At 49.3% G+C, this 18,793-nt stretch overlaps 4 protein-coding genes across 4 annotated transcripts; all 4 read left to right on the forward strand.

Moving 5' to 3' along the window:
- Positions 1-1,349: 1,349 nt before the first annotated feature.
- On the forward strand, positions 1,350-2,042 carry BDQ94DRAFT_150371 (uncharacterized protein). Its single transcript, XM_026767570.1, has one exon. The coding sequence runs from the start codon at positions 1,635-1,637 to the stop codon at positions 1,875-1,877; it is 243 nt and encodes an 80-aa protein (XP_026622512.1). The 5' UTR covers positions 1,350-1,634; the 3' UTR covers positions 1,878-2,042.
- A 6,817-nt stretch (positions 2,043-8,859) lies between these two features.
- BDQ94DRAFT_150380 (uncharacterized protein) lies at positions 8,860-9,202 on the forward strand. The gene has a single exon (XM_026767571.1). The coding sequence runs from the start codon at positions 8,964-8,966 to the stop codon at positions 9,144-9,146; it is 183 nt and encodes a 60-aa protein (XP_026622513.1). The 5' UTR covers positions 8,860-8,963; the 3' UTR covers positions 9,147-9,202.
- A 1,603-nt stretch (positions 9,203-10,805) lies between these two features.
- Positions 10,806-12,673, forward strand: BDQ94DRAFT_161985 (uncharacterized protein; the record flags this gene model as incomplete). Its single annotated transcript, XM_026769473.1, has 5 exons — positions 10,806-10,898; positions 10,952-11,156; positions 11,214-11,636; positions 11,694-11,876; positions 11,937-12,673. The coding sequence occupies 5 exons, from the start codon at positions 10,806-10,808 to the stop codon at positions 12,671-12,673; spliced, it is 1,641 nt and encodes a 546-aa protein (XP_026622514.1).
- A 1,202-nt stretch (positions 12,674-13,875) lies between these two features.
- BDQ94DRAFT_83566 (putative leucine permease transcriptional regulator (SAC3)) lies at positions 13,876-18,781 on the forward strand. Its single transcript, XM_026776652.1, has 6 exons — positions 13,876-14,684; positions 14,758-14,937; positions 14,995-15,955; positions 16,102-17,061; positions 17,116-17,472; positions 17,532-18,781. Exons 1-6 carry the CDS (start codon positions 14,154-14,156, stop codon positions 18,176-18,178), a joined length of 3,636 nt encoding a protein of 1,211 aa, XP_026622515.1. The 5' UTR covers positions 13,876-14,153; the 3' UTR covers positions 18,179-18,781.
- The last annotated feature ends 12 nt before the right edge of the window (positions 18,782-18,793 follow it).

The following is an 18,793-nucleotide window of genomic DNA, read 5'->3' on the forward strand; positions in this document are numbered from 1 at the left end:
CATAATCCGGCGGCAATACTACCGACCTACTGTACGGAGTACTTCCTTTCTCCGTAGATGGCCAGTGTCCATTTCGGGCACCGTACAGTGCGATCCAAACAGGCAAAGCGTGATATTCATGATCAGCAACTTCCACCGTGCATCCAGTTACCTGGGTCATCCCTACACGATTTCCCACCCGATTGGCATGATCGGGCTCTCATTCGTAGAAAAGGTCTTGGAAATGAATCCATCAGGATGATTCTGACCAGTCCAGGTGGACAGGAGGACCCCACTGTGCGACGAGAGAGTGGGTAAGCGGTGCCCAGCCTGTAAGTAAGCCAACTGCTGTATGATGGACTGCAGCAATGGGTCCACATCCCGGAAAACCATGTTGACACTTCGGCCACTCATCAGCCTGGAACAGGGATCCCCTGAGCAAGATAGGTTCGGGACTAACGAACAGCTGCAGATGGTCCTCCGCCCACGCGAGTCATTGGAGGATCCATCCGGCCCGGACTGGTTGGGTGAATGATCCTACCAATTACAGCCCAGTAGGGTCTCTTCATGTCTGTTTTGAAACACGAAGTCTCCAAAGTCAATTACTTAGGTTTTCAAGGCGTGGCGCCAAACACATGGCGTACGCCTCATGGAGAGAGCAGCAGAATATGGGCCAATGTTGCCAGAAGGGTACGAAGTAGCTACTCGACGCGAAACACTCCAATCGGCGAGGGTTCGATCGGGAGCACTTTGAGAAAAGTGGGTGTGGCTAGTTAGTAGGTACATACTACTTAGTAGTGCCAACGCGACCACGGATTGACAATTAACCTGGGAAAAGGACTCGTCGATAATGACACTTCTACTAGAAGTCGTTTTTTTGGTGGGGAAAGGACTGGGATCATGGTAGTTTCCTCAACATCCACAGCCCTGCACCTGTTCTTTTCCGGGCATGACAGGCCTCCCCAGATAGGAAATGCCAGCCCTCCGGATGACATAGGTCTTATGCCACCTCGATTTGTCAAGTCGAAATAGCACAGTTATGCCTGGCGCGTAGGAGCTATGATATAGTTCAAGCGACTATGTCGACGGTTCCATGGTTCAGAAGGGTCTTCCGGCAGATACCCGCAACCTTGAACGATGAGTTGTACACGCTGAGACTAGACCCAGGTAGGCAGGTCAGAGGCCACCCAGGCCTGATCCGTGGGAGACATCCGAAAATCAAAATCGAACCTGTGCACGGGGTTTATCGGGCCTTAGATGACCACGCTCATCTCATTGCTCTCGTTGCCATGACCCTCGCGCGACGATATTTCCAGCGCAGGAGAAAATAAAAATACACAAATAAACTGAAATAACAATAAACAAAATATGTAGGAACACTTGGGGCGAGACCGCTGCTGCATGCAACAGGTATCATCAAGCTCAGTATGGCTTGCTGAATTTACCCCACAGCTTACAAGGTCGTCTGCTCTTGTAGGGCGAATGGCAGCCCTTTCACCACTGGATACCTGGTCGGAAAATATTCCATAACGTTTTCTGTCATCCACTTTATTGTCCTGTGTAACGGATTTTCTTTCTTTCCTTTTTCCTTCCTTCCCTAGACCTACAGTAGTGATGTAGTACAACATTCGGCAGTACAACGGATCAATCTGCCGATGAGGGTCCGGCCGGGCCTTCCCGTGATGGAATTGCCATCATCTCCATATATCACCACTCACTTACTTACTACCTGCAGTGCTCTGCAGAGGCTCGGCCCGGTCGGGAGATATGCCTCAACAAAGATGATCTATGAGACATCAACTGTGAGTATCCATCTGCTGCAACAGAATGGAGATGGGGAGGACGGCGACTCACAAAACTTCGATCTCTTTCGATCACCCGCAGAGGTGTTGATTTGACTTGATTGCGATTTGCCCCTCCCTTCCCGCTTCCCTATGACCTGTAATGCCCGTGCAAAGATATGGTACGCGGCGTGCCAGGAAGAATCGTGTAAGCAGGACTTCCCAAATAGGACGATCTATTGTGAGCTTGTTGAAACAATGGCAGAAAGGTTTAAGGAATACTAGCAGCTAATTCAGTAATGGCAAAGGGCTGAGACGTATGCACTAAAAAAATACCATCCGGCTGTTCTGCGGCCATGCACTGTGGTATCTAGGTGCTTTTGTGCGTAGACCAGACTAGACTCAGAGTAAGTATAGATGGTGATCTAAGTAGTAGATGTATGTATCACTACTATGCCTGGAACCTACACCCCCTTGAAACATCGATCTTGGACTAGACTACATCCCGGGTCATTGTGTGTCATTCCTAGTTTAATCGCACAGTGCCTGAGGTGCTTTGGTGTCATCGGATAGTGTTCAGCGCTCAGGCCGTGGGCGTAGCAAGGATCCTATCCCATCAACCTGGCCCATGGTACGCACCGGCCCTGGGATGGGTTAGAGTTCCCGGGAGCGATTAGCGTTGGCGAGAGGGAGGGCAGGGAATTGAAGCCGTTCGAAAGTCCTTTCACTAGTTCCCAAAGACCGCTGGGATGGGGGGTTAGTTACTCAGTACTCATACTAAGTAACTACTTACTACAAAAACACACAACGTAGATCGTAATACCCCCTCAAGTGGTGGTAGCTTTCAGGGACCCTTGATCCAAACGGTTTCACACTTTTGTGTTAAACTACTACTATTACTTACTACCAGTATTACTGAAGTACCATGTCTATATATAAACAGCCTGTAGTACGCCTCGATTCCCCGGAAATAAGATCGGTTCTTGGAAGATCAAGAACGATTGCAGACGAACCTCCAATAATCACGCACGATCTCTCGAGCAGGGGGGAGTCAAGCGACTGTCAGCGAGGCGGGGGTCGATCGGTTCGAGTGGAGTCTGGACCGACCTTGGGCTGATTGATTGCTGACAGCAAGTTGGTAGTAACGACAGTAGTACTTACGGAGATCTGACAAACAACAATACGTATCTTCGTATAGGAGCAATAGCATGCTGCTCGCTGCCAGTCCAAATACAGGCTACGAGGGTTTTTTTGACGGCCGATCCCTATAGTTGCTTTTTCCATGACGAGCGTTGGGACCTTCAACCCGCTATCCCCGGGCCGCGCCCCCGCCCTGTTTGGAGTGGCGCATGGTGAATGGCCGATGAGAGAAGCCAGGGAGTTCTTTTGGCGAGTATCACCAGATTCTTCTTTAATTGAGAGGGGGCGCCTCCCATCTAATTACCGATTACAATACCAAGAAGGTTGAGCGAAGCAGTCTCATCTGTCGAGCAATACACTACCGAGAGGAAGTTTAATCAAAGCGCATTACCCAGGGGACCCCGCCTAGTCACCAACCGACAATTATGAGCTACTTGGGGAGTTGAGCACACGCTGACTGACTGACAGCCAGCCAGCCAGCCAGCCAGTCAATCATCTCGTTTCCGAAAGGAACCAAAGGTACAAAGTACGGGGTTGGATTTCGGGTGGGGGCCTTCCATACGGGCCTAACTCTTTAGCGGTATTAGTTCAGTCCCAAATCCTCAATGATGGGTTCTAGTTCCAGACACCAAGTGGGCTGGGCGCTTTGTTGACGGATTTTCCTTTCATGGCTGCCCCTCGCTAGATATGATTATTTGCTGGACTTCTGAAGGCCGTCGCCCACTTGCTTCCCTTCCTAGGGAGGGATCATGACGTAGCATTCTCATTGTTTTGTCCATCAGCCATGGAATCCACGCCGTGGGACAAGCATCAGCTGCAAGGTTTCCTTTATTCTTGCATTGCAGCAAAACGTTGTCATGAGACTACTACTACTACTAACAACTATAGGGGCCACTTCCAGTATACATATTACTAGTATATACATGTGGTTGAACTGGTCTGTCCATTAGGTATCATATGTAAGTGGCATATCCATATGATCATGACGGGTATCTATGTACTCTGTATATTGTATTGTTCTTCAGGTCTTGCTGGACCCACCGCACAGTCCCCCCTCCCCCCAAAAGGCCCCAAATTATCCTGTCGGGATTAGGCGCCGTAGGCCTCACTGATCATGCCAAATACGGGGATACCGCGTGAGCGGGCATCAGCCCAATGTACCAAAGTAGTTGCGGGTTGGTCTGCTTATCGCGGGTGAAAATTTCGAATCTTTGGAGGTCGGCGTCTGACTGACTGAGTAGGATCCTGCAAAGTAAAGCGGACTACTTTGGACTACTAGTTAGCTCCAGGAACCAACCATCTCCGCTCCTAACAACCGCCTCGCAGTCCGTCAGGCTGACCGGCGGTGTCTCCAGTTATCATCGCAGAGATTGCCTTACCGGGCACCAGTCCTGAAATTCTCCGAGGAAGTGTCCCGCGAATTCTCAATAATGGTGTAACTTCAATATTCAGCCAGATACAGGCAGGCTAACCTCTCTTTACCTAGGAAGTTCCTGGGTTAATCTACTTAGCGCCCCCCGTCTATCCCCTGTTGGGCTAAGGTGTGCTCCAGCCACTTCCGAGGTCCCAGCAGCTGAAATGCTGAGTGGACAACCAGCATAACAGAGTAAGGGATTTCCGAGGTCTGACAGGTCCTCCACTGACCAATAAGCGGGACTAATTTCATGTTTAATCTCCCCTGCCCCAGCATGACCTCCTTCCCCCCTCCCCTCCCGGGTGCCCTCTCTTTCCTTTCCCTCCCCCCACCCCACTGTTGTCGTCACATTACTACCCTCCATCGCTAGACGTGCAATCTACCCTACGAGTCCCAAAGATCGGGACTGGAGGATCTACCCCGTCTGGATGGTAACTATCTAGTACCTACCTTAGGCACTTCCATTTTCTGTTCGGTGCAGAGCGCGAGTGACTAGTGAAGGAGACCGGCCTGCGTAGCGGTAATTGCGGCTTATATTCCTGACAGAATGCCCGCCCTGGTGCGCGGAAATTATGTCACCGATACTACCAACTGGGAACGACAGGGAGGGCCCAAGGCATATCTAACTGGGAGGGTCATTTGGCCCAGGCGGGAAGAAAACCGATTGCTACCAAAGCGCCATCAAGGAAAATCATAGAATCCAGGCCCTGCAACTGAGAAAGCATTGGTGAGCCCATATGCATCTATGCCGTCCACAACCGAGTCGATATCGTGGCGGTGAGTCTCTCCCACCGGTTCTGCCTGTAACCATGGCCCGTGTAGCACACACCGTTCAATGCAAGGCGCCGTGGCTCGTGTGTGATTGCCGCTGCCACGTTGCGAACGACGATAGCATCTAATGCGACTTGATATGATGGCATTGCATCACAGCACACCTCATTGAGGCAGTCAAGATACTTGCGAGCCGTTGATTCAGATTGAAGTCGTCATTATGAAAAGGTCTAGACTCGGGTCAGCCGGCCAGGAGGAATGAAAGGGGTCACCTGCCCGCTTGGCGGGTCACTTTCCGAGAACCAGACAGACAGGGATGACAAGCTCCTCCGCTCTAGGATTGGCGTGAATATTTCCGTGATGTTTTAGCTAGTGTTCAGCTCGTTGGTTCTGATCAAAGAACGCGTTAGTACGGAGTAGTTAGGCAGTCAAACAGACCACTACAAGACAGTACTTCGGGCAATTGTTCGGGAAACAAGCGAACCTCGCCCAAACACAACGGACATACTTCGGCCTCATTTTATTGTCTTTGTGAGGAACTTTCTGTGGGGACTGATGATACCGCCATCATGTTTCGCCAGACTGTGGACTTGCCTCCTGTCACACTATCTTATCATGTTGACTGAATATTCGGGCCCGTCCACGATGATCGTTCTTCAGGGAAACGGAGTATTCAATTCGGATATCGGCTCTCTTTGCTATTCCCAATTGTTCTCTACTGACCAAGGAACAAACGCAAATGGGAAATTTATTCCCCCCCCTTTTCTCTGCACTTGTTTGTCCCTGGCATGGCAGTTTTGCGTGCATAGCGAATTCTGTACGTAAGTGGCCGTCAAGGTTTTGATTTAGTGTCAACTTAGGTGCTGAAGAGAAGACAATCATCGTAATCCAAAGAAGGTACTTTCGCTAGCCGACTGGATGCCACACGAGGCGTTTGTTTGATGTTGCTTGACTGACTGACAGGCCGTGACCTAGAGGTACTCCGCACGACTGGACATCGCTCTTGTTAGCATTGACCATGCTGATTTCCCAGAATGGAAAGTGCACAGACGAACGACAATCTTAGTAACCTCGTAGCAAAGTACCGCCCGCCATTAGTTAGACTAAAGTCTCGGGTGGACGTCGTCTTCAATTGGCCCTAATAGGGGGTTTTAGCTCTCTGATCTGACATGAAGCCACTATATCGGGTCCTCTTATCATTGTCGCCAATTCCACGGTTCAGGTACCTGGGCGCGGGAGCGTCCCAGATAGAGAGTTAGATCAGCAACCCGAACACTCGCTTAATGTCCACCGTACTTACTGTAGGACGCAAGAAAGTCCCTTCTCCGGGAATTACTTGCACAGCCTATTTGGCTTGTTGTGTCTGCTCTGGCTGCTTTCTTTGTCCGGGAAAGTCGTGGCGGGTTATTAACATAGCCCGCGGCAAGAATGGTCGTAAGCCGATGGAGGAAAGGAAAGATTCAGTTGTATAGTAGAGTGTGGATTGATGGTGGAATAATGCTATACCATACAACAGTGTTCCAATGGCTGTTCCCTGGCTACTGTGATGCTTGTGTGGTGCTAAAGCATTAAGCTACCCTGCGAATTCCAAATACTCGTCATTGCGGTCCCCATCTACCCCAACAGTCGGAGATTATTCACTACAGGGAATTGCACACTAGGCGTTATAGTTATATTGCTTTCCTCTACTTCAGTTGTAGTAGCATACCCCGGCAGCCCACACATCAATAGAAACTAAGTACTTAGATTCCCCGAACCATTTGCCTTACATGCTGAAGGCTCCGGAGAGCTCTTCTACTAGCAGCAATCCACCCTTTCACATCCCCAAAACCCCACCGAGCACTACTACTTCGTACCGTCTCAACTTAGCCCACTCCTTCGTCTCCAGTCCCGTGGGCCATGCGCAAGCCAAAGCTTCCCAGTCGGTAGATCGTCGTGGTACGGATAGTATCTGTAGCTTGCTATTGGTCCACCTGCCACCGGCACTAGTTCGGGGCACATCTCTCTAGATCCGCCATTTGATTCTTCCCAATTTTCGTCTATCGTAATTTGTTGGTACATGTCTCTGGTGTATCCTATTTGCCTCTTTGTTATGTATATTGTGTCATCCATGATGTTGGCCTGCCAGACTGCATCTACTAAATGAACATATTCTTCCATGTATACACGGTTGGTCAGTATACTTTATCATGTTTGTGGCATTCACTCTATGATGAACAAAGAAAGGACAGGCGAGGGCTTCATTCATGACAGTGAAGGGCCTGGCATCGGAATATAACTCATGTGATGTCGTCCTCTGAACTCTCTATATGCACCTAGTGCATATCTTTTCTGCACAAAGGGCAGTCAGCTGATGGTGGCGACAACTCGGCGAGTCCGATATCGATCACCACTTCACAGAAGTACTCAAGTAGCAGTTATGAGCAAACGTTTCAGATGCGCATAAATGATCGCACTTGGAAAACCTGTTACACATGTGCGGAGTACAGCAGTAGCAGGAATGATAATCTCCTGGCGGTACTACTAAAAGCTCTGAGAAGAGGAGGTCGACGGTGCCACGCGGATATAGTATCCACGACCGATCTCTGGACAACAGGAGTCGTTAACTTGTGGATCCGTACATTTCTGTCAGAACACTCGCTTGAACTTCAACCACCTTAACGGGCATTCGATTCACGCATGGTGTTGCCATTAAGATGTAATGGATAAGTAAGGTCCCAGTATCTACCTAGGTTACGCCGTATACTCCCGTGCTCCATAGGATCTCCTACTGTCTGGCCCAGGCGCGAGCTGGGTGGAACGGCCCTGACGATATGCGCGGCCTGTGCGTAACCGGGATTTCTTGTATTCTTTTTTATTTTCTTTCCCAGCATCCGCTGGATCCTATCTGAATACATACGTTCTCGTCATACACAACAACATGCAGGCCATTCATGGAGGATGGTTAATTAGGGGGGTTTTCCGTGATTTACAGTAGGGCCGAATATGGCCTGTATCGCATGGTACTGGCTATGTACAGGGGTATGAAGTCCAGCCACTTGCGCAAACTGTGGTATCTAAATCACTGCGTTGGCGATGGACACTTCATTGCACCAATTAGTCGTTGCCACTGTCACTACAACGCTTGAATACTTTTCATACAAGTCTGCAATCAGGGATGGATGAGAGGCAAAAGCAGACGTTTCCCGGGGTCAAATGGTAAATACTAGGTTGTTTACAGAAATTTCCAATTTTCGTAATCCGTACATGACGGGAAGCGCGTGTCGCTGGCGAAAGAAAACCGGTTCCAGTTTGGTGGGTGGTGAGATCTGCCAATCATGACAGTCATTTGCGGGTGCAAAAAGTCCCGCGCTGAATCGGCCTGCCGGAAACGCCATCCCTGAAAGTAAGTACTTACGACAACTATTACAGAGTAAGTACTCCTTACAATGTCTGAGTATCCGGTTGATACTAAAAGTCATTCTGCCTTTTGGGTGGCGGTTGGAGCTCTCCTGAGCCAACTTCAACGCTAGTGACCGGACTAAGTTATTATTATTCTTGCTAGCACAAGTCGTTTTACACAGTCATCAAAGATCGGAATGACGGTTTGAAGGCTTCTCCCTAGTCCTTTTTCTTCATTCCCTTATTCGGACAATGTACTTTCAGCCCAAATCCACGGTATGGGTACGCCTTCCGTAACCTAGTAGTACTATCTAGTAAGTAGTAGGTATTTATCGTCCCCCCTCCTTGAATGGCGCCTTCCCCCTCCTCCTCCCGCCATCTGCCCCGGCACTAGCGGACCTGGATGATGATCAACCCGCCCAAGAGGACGACTAGTAGGTATTGTAGTAGTGGTAAGGATTAATACTTACTCAAACTGAAGATATCTTTTAGCGACCATGGAGTCAGTTCGCACGAACCTCAAGCATCTTCAGTTTCGTAGTTCTCTCGGTTGTGGAGTTCAATCAATTATCGATGCGCCACTGGGTGTCCTTTCGAGTGGCCCGCTCCGAACAAAGCCCTGGGCCAGCTGCCACAGCCCCGATGGGGTGGTCGATCTACAGATAGTACTAGTCAGGTAAGTGGACGGGCATGTTAAAGTACGTGCTTAAATGATGTTTATCTCAGAAGAATCGCGATGTCAATATGATGATGAACAACTTCCTAGGTGGGACGGATGGGAAATACCATCTTCTTTTATTTACGTAGTAGTTATTTTTTATTTTTATTTTTTTTTCCGGACGCAAAGTATTAAAAAATGAGGGAAAAGAGGCATGTTCCCACCGAAGAAAAATCAAGAATTAAAATAATTCTCAAACGGGAAAATACAATATGCGGAGAGGGAAAATAAAAAGTAAAAAATACAATTCAGGAATAGATTAGAATAAGTGATAATAATAATAAAAATTTTTTTAATATAACCGGAAAGAAAAATAAAATGAAATAAAATAAGATAAAATAAAATAAAATCAAACACAACAGGAAAAAAAAAGGGCAGCATTTCCCCCTACTACTGCACGGCCTTACCAAAAGCACTCAGCGGCATATGGGTAAGATAGATTCTATCCATGCTTTTCTAGAGTAGCAGCTGTCCGTTAGTGTTTCGGCTTGATACATTCAAGGATTATCCATGCTGCTGGGATCCCACCACACGTCCCCAGTGCGATGCCAAATCGGGATCGAGAGGATGATGGCCCGAAGGGAGGGGATCCCCCCCCCCGATGCACACAGAAAGTGGATTTGGGTTCTTTTGTTCAGATGCAATCTCGATCCATCAGTTACTACTATCTAGCAGACAGGCTGGAAACCTGGGACGTCCCCAGTTGTTAAAAAGTCCAGTCCCTTTCCTTTCTCCCTCCTCTCTTTATACTTAAGGACCTCAAGATCCAGATCCTTTGCCTGTTCCTGACTTCAGTTTTCCCCCATCGCTCTCCCCTCTCTCATTCGTGATCTGATCTGCATAGTTCTGGCCTCGCTTGCTTCACATATTGACCGTTTCCGTTTACTTCTGGTACCCGGTCCTAACTATATCCTCTTCGGCACCTTGTACCACCTAACATACATCCACATCCACATCTTTGTGTCACCGTCCTTCTTCACACTATCTCAACACAACGGCAGAAGTACTTTGGGTGATCATCGCTTCTCACGGTAGAGCCGGGTCTCGATCGACTATCTAGTGCACCAGTATCGGTTGTTAGCAGCTTCTCTGCAAGCTACTATACCAATAAAACCCTCAGCCAGTGTTCGCCAGCCATCGAGCGCTGTTTGCCTTTGCGGCTAGGTGAGTAGTAGCTGCTTGCTATACAAACCTTTCCCAATCAGTCCCCAGCATGGAGGATGTTTGCTTGATAGCGTGTCCTGTCTAGTACACAAATGTCACCGACACGGGCTTGATAATTCATGCTTTCCAATAGCCCGCTTCAAGGGCTGGGTGCTCAAAGAATACAATTACTAACTGGCTGGAAGACGTTGACAGTGCACCACCATCGTCGTATCTGGGGCATTGCAGCAGCTCCTTGTTCCATACAACTGATCGCCAGCTTCGGGAAACGCCTACAAATCGAGCACATTCCCCGCCACCTTCCGGAGACTTATCCTATTTATCCTGCAGAGTCATAAGCTTGACTCTTCTTACCCACTTTGAAACTGTGCTTTAAGAGCCGATCCATCTCTTCTGAACGCAGTAGCCTCGATACATACCACCCGACGTTTGTGCAAGTTTCTGCCCTAGGGCCACTATGGTATTCAACTCTCCTCTTCCGAGGACAGGGCTTGGCAAAAGACCCTCGTCCGCCATGAAAAGCGATAGTATTGGATGGGAGACTGCTCCTGTGAGTAACAAAATACAATGTAGGATTCATTTGCTAATTTCAAATGATCAAAGGCTATGTTACCCCCTCCACGTACCTCAATCAATCTGCCCTACGCACATTATGCTTTGATCTACTTGGACAACATGGGTAGGCTCCGCGTGGCTGAGTCGCCATCGATCCGTGACAACCACGCCACTATCTTCACTTCCGAAGTGCGAGAAAGCTTCCTGGAAATCCTTGGAGCAAGAGTCGGATATCAGAAGCCTCTACTTCAGAGTAAGTACATCCATTCCATAGAGTTAATATATAGTACAGCTGACTGAGTAGATTTAGGCATCAACCCCGCCGCATTGAGCTATGACCGCTCCGACGATGCGTCTTGCCATCGCCATGGTAAGAGACGTAGACTTCACGTTGAAAGCCCCGCTCCGGTTACGCAGAACGCCCGATCTGAATTCCCAAGTTCGCCGTCTGGTGCTGCAGTAAACCGGATCGCGCTTGAAGTTGGTGACGCCGATCGCCTGGAACAATACTACACGATCTCCCTCAGACACTTCCAGCAGGTCAACTGCCGTGTTGTTGCAAAGGCATTCATCAAATTCATCGAGCCGCGCAAGCAAGTAAGGCATCCCTACAACGGAGGCAGGCCTAAGCCTGGAGCGCCCCCTGGTACCAAAGGCGACCCGGAGAAGACGAAGCCTGAATGGTGGCCGGCTGGTGTGGTGCATAGGGAGCCAGATCATCTGAAGAAGGAGGGTAAGTCGTTAACATACCGTCTCTTTACGGATCATCTGTACTTACAAAGCATAACAGAGAGAGTTGACCTGTTGGTTCACATCGTGCGCAAGCTTGGCCGCATTGGAGTTACGGCCGATAAGCTACTGGAAATTGCATTTGACTGTAGAAGGCAGCTCAAAGAACAGGAGAAATTCACGATTATTGAGGAAATCTTCAAGGTGCGCAAAATGGAGGAAAGATACGAGCGAGGTGAAATCGGTAAGTATCCTCCACAATTACCATAATCATTAATCAAGATTGAGGCTGAACTGTTACTAGATGCTTCAACTCTTGTCTACGTGATGGATCGTGAAGCACACCCTAAGGGTGACAAGGACGCCGACTCAGTCGCTGGGCCCGAGGCAAAAATTGAGCCAGAGGAGCCAGCAGAGGCGGAGGAAGAGGTGGCAACCCCGACTCCTTCAGTCGAGGAAATAGATGCGGCATTCATTACGGACTCAAGCGACATGCCAGTGCCTCATACCATGCCTTTGAGAGAGGGAAGAGATCCGCTTTTCCCTTTGCCGGAGTCTCTTAATTTTGGAGAGCCAGCGAGACAGGATCAATCGTTCTTCACGTCATCTACCGACTATCCTGGTAACTATTCAAGCGCGCTTATTGAGACCCCCGCCACTCAAGGGTTGATCACACCTATCGAAGAGGCTACATCGTTCGAATACCTGACCCAGGCCCCTTTCCCGGACGCCAGCACTGCCGAGCACCACGCAGCAGCGGTGCCAATGCAGCATTCCGTCAGCCAATATAACCACTGGGCTCCGTCCTTTAGGGAGGAGTTGTTTAGTCCTTTGAAATATGGATCTGCGGCCGGTCATGCCCTCCCAGAGCCTCGTATGCACTACCCGTTGGGATTTGCTTCCCCCGCCGAGGAGATGCATGGCATGCCTGAATTTTCACGCGATCATCATGCTTATATGGAGCAGATGAGCTCGAGGGGACCTCTATTCCGTACTGGTTCTTTGAGTCATCCACACTTCACTCACTCTCACCAATGCTGACCGACGGCGAATTCAGCAGTCGCGCATTGTGTCTGAAAACCAGACAGTCGGCGAGATAATTCTTCCTCCCTCAACTTCACGATACGTACGACCATGATGAGCTTTTCTCTTTGGAACCTTTGAGCATTCCCTTCTTCTCGTGCTTTTGCCTAGGTGCGATATGAGGTGGCCGCTCTTTCATTGCCTGGGTGGGCACCTCTTTTCAACATTTCTTTTGCTTTTTCCTTTTCTCTTTTGCCTTTCTTATTCCTGGCTTATGGGATGTTTGGAATATATATACATATTCACTTTGGTCAGTATTATATGACAGTGTACGCCTTGCGGAGCTCCAGGAAAACAAGAGGACAATGGACGAGATCCAACGGCGGGTGACCGCTCACGAGTTCAAGGCGCATCTATTTTTGGGGGGTTTAATGTATGTTTGCAGGTAAATAGACTTTGTGAGCAAGGGCGCTTGGGCGCTTATGGAGAAAACAAAATATTCCAGGTTGGTGGATGCTACCAAGGGAGCAGTGAGTCTTCTGGGTTATGGAAGTTTTGTGTGAGAGGCGTGTGATAGCAGCGTTTTAGCGTTTGTGAAAATTTTCTATCTGTGAACTCAAGAAGAAATATATTCCTTCAAAAGCAATTCTGTTACGACTGCAGTAAGTCAAATACGGAGGGTCTAAGGGAAGTCAGATCGGCTCCGACGTTGAACCTTCAGACAGTATGCATTACGAAGTACGGCGTAGGCAAAGTATTTAGTAGTTGTCAGTGGTTAGAAGTAGAAGAGCGCCAATGAGACGCGCGGCAGTGGCGCTTGCGCTTGGATGGGCTTAGCGTGCATTGACGCTGTCCCGCCGATGAATCGGAGCTTCGCGCGGTGGTCTGAAGACATGACACTCCTCTCTTATCACTACTGACAGCCAGTAGTCCATCGCTGGCTTGTTCCGTCCTGCATTATCCGGCACCTGAGCTCGTTACATTGGGCAATCGTGCGCTCTGCCGTTGCTCATTTCTCATAAGATAGCTCTTCGCTTTCTACCGGAATATTCCACGCCGTGGAGGTCGGGTGGTCCAGGAGCTCGTACTCAACTTCTCTTAACCATCGACTGCTATCCTCCGACTTCTGTCAACGAACCTTTAAAGGTACCGCATCACTCGCTGCTTTCTTTCGCGCCTCTCGCTCTTTTCAACATCTCCGCTTTCCTTTTATACGGTTTTCGTACCTTCACGATCTCCCTTAAATGATATCCTCGCCATGTGGTTTCACAAGTCGTCCTGTCTTCACAAAAGCTGACTTCTCCGTTACGCGCGTGTCAATGGTCTTGGACGATAGCGCTATAGAGCTTTACGAATACCAACCTACGCCGTTTCGCGAACGACCTTGTCTGCGGACATTCCGCTCGGATTCTCTGTTCTCGACCCAACCCAGAAGCTCTGAAGATCATACTTTTGGAGGAATTGTGGACTCGTCCACGTTTCCGCTGTACACGGCAAGATGGCCGGCCCTGTAAATCCCTTTGCTGGCCTTGGCCAGAAGGATGGGCCAGCCGGACCAGCAGGACGTGGACGCGGCGGACCTTCTGGTCGACCTTATCAATCCAAAACCGCCAATCAGCCTCGCGCATCCAAAATTCGAGGCCGAGGCCGAGGAGCTTCATCAGCAACAAGGTCTGGACGGGGGCAAGGAAGGGGCGCTAGCACAGCGAGCAATACTTGGCGCAATAAGTCAGATTCGCCGTCAGGGTCTGTACAACCGACTACCTCGCCTTTCGCACATATTCAGCAAACGGCCCCTGTTTCGTCACCCTTTGGCGGCCAGAGCTTGCAGCAGAAGACGTCTTCTACAGGGTTTGGAAAGGCCTCGCCAGTGCCGTTTGCTGTCCCCAATTTAGATGGCAGTGGCGTCGGCTTCGGTACGGGTTTCAGCCAAGGGTCCTCCCAGCAGCCGTCAACTTCGAATAACGGTGTCAGCGTTCCCGTCGAAGAGTTGTCGCATATTAGCAGCTATACCGAGCGCTATGAACAGGTCAGTTATGATTGCAATACTTAGATGGATACGCTGCGCAACGGTTGCCAAACGATACTCATATGTCGAACAGCTCAAACTCGATAGAACGAAGGAACGGGAAAAGGCCATTAGAGAAGGGCAGATGGCAGATCCAAACCAACCGACTTCCTTGAATCAAGCTATTACACCCGTGGGCACGTGCACAAGCATGTGCCCTGAATTTGAAAGAGTGGAACGTATAGTCCAGAAGATGGTCGACAAAAGCGAGAAGGTACGTCTCGTTGTATACAATCTATTGCTGCTATTGATACTGACCTCGAGTGATTAGTTCCTGCATCCCGCAACGAATTCGCTACAGAATATGGAAATGAAGATGCTAAAAAGATTCAGAAGATCCGCGGCCGGCTATGATGAACAGCTTCCGTCAGACATTCGAACACCGAAGACTCTCCTCCAGACCATGAACTACCTCATACGGCACGTCATTGATGGACCCGAGCCTCTTGGGCTTATCCATAAATTCGTATGGGACAGAACTCGCTCAATCCGCAATGATTTCTCTGTCCAGCAGCTCACGCAGGAGGAACATGTGAAGATGGCGGTAACATGCTTGGAGAGAATTGCTCGATTCCACATCATATCACTGCATCTTCTGTCAAGCCCTGCCAACGATGAACCTTTTGATCGCCATCAGGAACGTGAGCAGCTGAACAACACGATGTTGTCGCTGATGTACTATTACGATGATAACAGAGGCCGGATCACGTTCCCGAACGAAGACGAGTTCCGGGCCTACTATATAATCTTCTCGATTCATGACCAACGGCCTGATTTGGAAGCTCGTGTTCAGAAATGGCCTGCGGAGCTGAGGAACTCACCTCGGGTTCAAATCGCCTTGGAACTATTTGCTGCTGCGGGAAATACATGGGAGTACCAGGGAACTCTCGATGCGAAGCGAACAAACGCGATCGCGCAAGGCTTCTACGCACGGTTTTTCAACATAATTGATTCGCCGGGCGTCTCGTATCTCACAGCCTGCGTTGCAGAGATCTACTTCAATCACATGCGTCAGACCGCTATTCGTTCCATTTGGAAAGGATACTGTCGCTATCCTGCATCCCAACAGCACAAGAACGAAGAGTGGACCCTTGACGAGCTGACGACAGTCCTTTGCTTTGATGACCATGAACAGACTATCAAGTTCTGTGAAGACCAGGGCTTGGAATTTGCCGAGAACGCCAATGGAGACCTTTATCTTAACTGGGGCGATCGTCCAATTGATACAGTCGGTATGTTTACTTTCGACAGTGCTTCTGCTTCAGAGCTTTCGTCAAGCGGCATTTGGATCAGAATTTAGCGACGGATGGTCGCTTTCCCTTTTGACATGCCCATAGGAAGCTACTACTTAGTCTCGACTAACTGTTTACTGCCACAGCCTTTCAGCCGTCGTCAGATCACTCGTTCTCGGAGCAGCTTGTTGAGTCAAAACGTGCAGGCAGAACATTGGCCGCCATCATCCTTGGCCTCAACATCAAAGAAGCTACAAACCTCGGAATGGTCGACACTACTCACTTGTCCGAGCGCATATCTGCGTTGCCCGCGCCTATGACTACAAGCGATGATTCGCTTTTCGTGAGCGACGACGAGCACGTCTCTCAACCGTTTAACTTCCAAGCGGCTGGGCCTTTTTCACAAGAAGAGAGCCCACGCGACTCGCCGAGCTCTGCATCTAGCCTTCAGAACGCGTTCGTGGGGTTTTCACAGCCAGAAACTTCGAATCCACCGGCTTTTGCTTTTGCTCCTCATCCGACTCCACAGCCCTCACAGCCTTTTGATACGCAGAAACAGACATTTTCGTCACTTTTTCCACCTAGGAGCACGGCCAATACTTCTGGATCACCTACAAGTGCACCATCAAATCCTTTCGCGAATGCAATGCCGTCATCCACCCTGTCGGAAAGTCCCCCAAAAGAGAGCATTACGGCCTTCACGCCCCCGTCAGCTAATCAGCAGCCTAAGTCTATCTTCGCCTCCGCACCGAGCCCTGTTGCATCACAAAACACAGACAAACCTTCCCTATTTCCTCCTACCACGCCTTTCAGCTTCCCAAATTCTGTTAACTCTAATACGGCCCCGACATCACCATTCAGTACCCCTACAGTTTCTTTCTCCCAAGAGACCGACCAAGCGAACGTACCGGCTGCTGGTCAGCCCACACCTAGTGTCTTCAACACAGTCAAGCCGCCATTCTCGTCAGGGACATCTAACTCTATATTCAGTTTCTCCAACGAAAGCAGAATCTCTGCTGACGTTGTCCCTCAATCTCAAACATCTTCTCAGCCTTTTGGGGCCGCATCACCGCCATTCACGACTGCATCTGCACCGGTGAAACAAGGTACGTCTTATGTGGTGTCATATTGGTCTCCACCCATATCTGACAGCTTCTCAGAGCAATCACGCCTTTTCTTCGCCCCGCCGCCACTTGCGCCATCCGACACCGCGTCCCAAGCTCAACTGGGCAGTCCATCGCTCAAAGAGAAACAATCAATGCCCTCGGATGACAGTATTGCTGTTCATTTCACGAAAGATATCTCGCCTGGACCGTTAGTTGAAAAAGAGCATATATCACTCCCAAGCAATAACATTCCAGTCGAGTCTCTGCACTCATCGACTGCCCAGGAACCGGAGGCAGTGAAGGCTCTTATTGATGGAGAGCGTTCAAGCCAGCCAGTCGGGGCAGAAAAGAAGCACGAGTCTCTACTTATTAAGACGCCTGTTGAGGAACCATCTGAGGAACCATCTCCTGGTCAGCCCCTGGTCTCTTGAGCTCTTTACCCCTATCTTACCGCTAATCAATGTTTCCAGAACTTGACAATAATTCGCGGCGCTCTGCCTGGTTATCCGCTCTGAAAGGAGCTGCTGATAGACGGCGGGAAACCATGTCTAATGGGCGTAAGCGAGTCCACGAGGAGCCAGAAGAACAAACACTTGTTCAGAGCGGACCCAAAGCGCAGAAACTGCCCAAGGCCGAAATGCCCACTCCCCAGAAGAAGTCCATGGCACTTGCTTCTACGAAACCGTTACCAAAGCTTCCAATTCTGGAACGAATCGAATCAATGACCACCAGAAAACCGGTGGAACCCAAACACGAGGCGCCGAAGTCGGTTCAAGTTGACGAAGATGAGCTGCTTTTGTCCGCTGCCCGGATTGCCGCCGAATCATTGAGAAGTGGACCCAAGCTCCTCGATGGGTGGCATGCATCCTACGAGCCCCGAAGCTCTTCCTTCAGCCCCGGGGCTAGTTTATCATCTTCTGTTGCAATGTCTAGAAGCCAGTCCCCCCAGTCATCATCCTACGTCAATGGCTATGAGGTCTCACTAGCCCCAGATACAGATCTCGGACTTGGCCGTACGCTGTCTCGGACAGAGCAACGAATTCGACTGACAGGAGCTAAGGGTCTAGCGTACAAGCCGTTGGATTTCACTCCTGAGAAGAAACGGAGATCTCGCTAGACTGGCAGTGAATTTAAGCTCTGCGCATCTTTATTAGTTCTTTCTCGATCCATGTACAATCTGCTCGATATGCGACATCCATCTCATCTGATTCCATTTCACCATGAAGGGACCTACCGTGATTCTGGCTTTTCAATTAATACTATACCACTGCATTCAGCACCGGCGTTTTGAGGTCCATGTACGCCTTTATTCTGTCTTTTTACTTCGGGCTTGTGGCTGACACGGGAATTCTGTCTGATTCGAAATTATGCATTCAGTGGACATCTATATCTCAGAATCATGTTGAAAACGGCGTTGTATTCTTCACTGCGAGGTGAAATAGAACCAGATTATCTATACCCATACTACTGATCCCTCAGTCTCCGAATCTCATACAAATGTCATAGCACAGTCGCATATTGCTTTTGTACTATTAAGGTGATTAAACATCTATGGGACCTTTGATGGAAGAAGTTCTTCCGTCCGCTATAAATTCCGTTTTAACCTTTGGAATTGTTTCAGTCTGAACACTACGAGTATTTGACATAGTTATGCGGATAGGTTTAGTAATGTCACTCATAGGACTACTAGTATTTCGAGTAGGCTGCTCGTGAAAAGGGGAATATAGGAATC

Source organism: Aspergillus welwitschiae (assembly GCF_003344945.1).
Source record: "Aspergillus welwitschiae strain CBS 139.54b unplaced genomic scaffold BDQ94scaffold_36, whole genome shotgun sequence".
Lineage (NCBI taxonomy): Eukaryota > Fungi > Ascomycota > Eurotiomycetes > Eurotiales > Aspergillaceae > Aspergillus > Aspergillus welwitschiae.

What these genes read in the sequence shown, in the direction of transcription:
- BDQ94DRAFT_150371 (XM_026767570.1), top strand. Translation starts at nt 1,635, where the DNA reads ATGAGGGTCCGGCCGGGCCTTCCCGTGATGGAATTGCCATCATCTCCA.
- BDQ94DRAFT_150380 (XM_026767571.1), top strand. Translation starts at nt 8,964, where the DNA reads ATGGAGTCAGTTCGCACGAACCTCAAGCATCTTCAGTTTCGTAGTTCT.
- BDQ94DRAFT_83566 (XM_026776652.1), top strand. Translation starts at nt 14,154, where the DNA reads ATGGCCGGCCCTGTAAATCCCTTTGCTGGCCTTGGCCAGAAGGATGGG. An exon ending in TCGTCCAATTGATACAGTCG is followed by an intron (nt 15,956 to 16,101) that starts GTATGTTTACTT and finishes TTACTGCCACAG; the next exon opens with CCTTTCAGCCGTCGTCAGAT. An exon ending in ATCTGAGGAACCATCTCCTG is followed by an intron (nt 17,473 to 17,531) that starts GTCAGCCCCTGG and finishes CAATGTTTCCAG; the next exon opens with AACTTGACAATAATTCGCGG.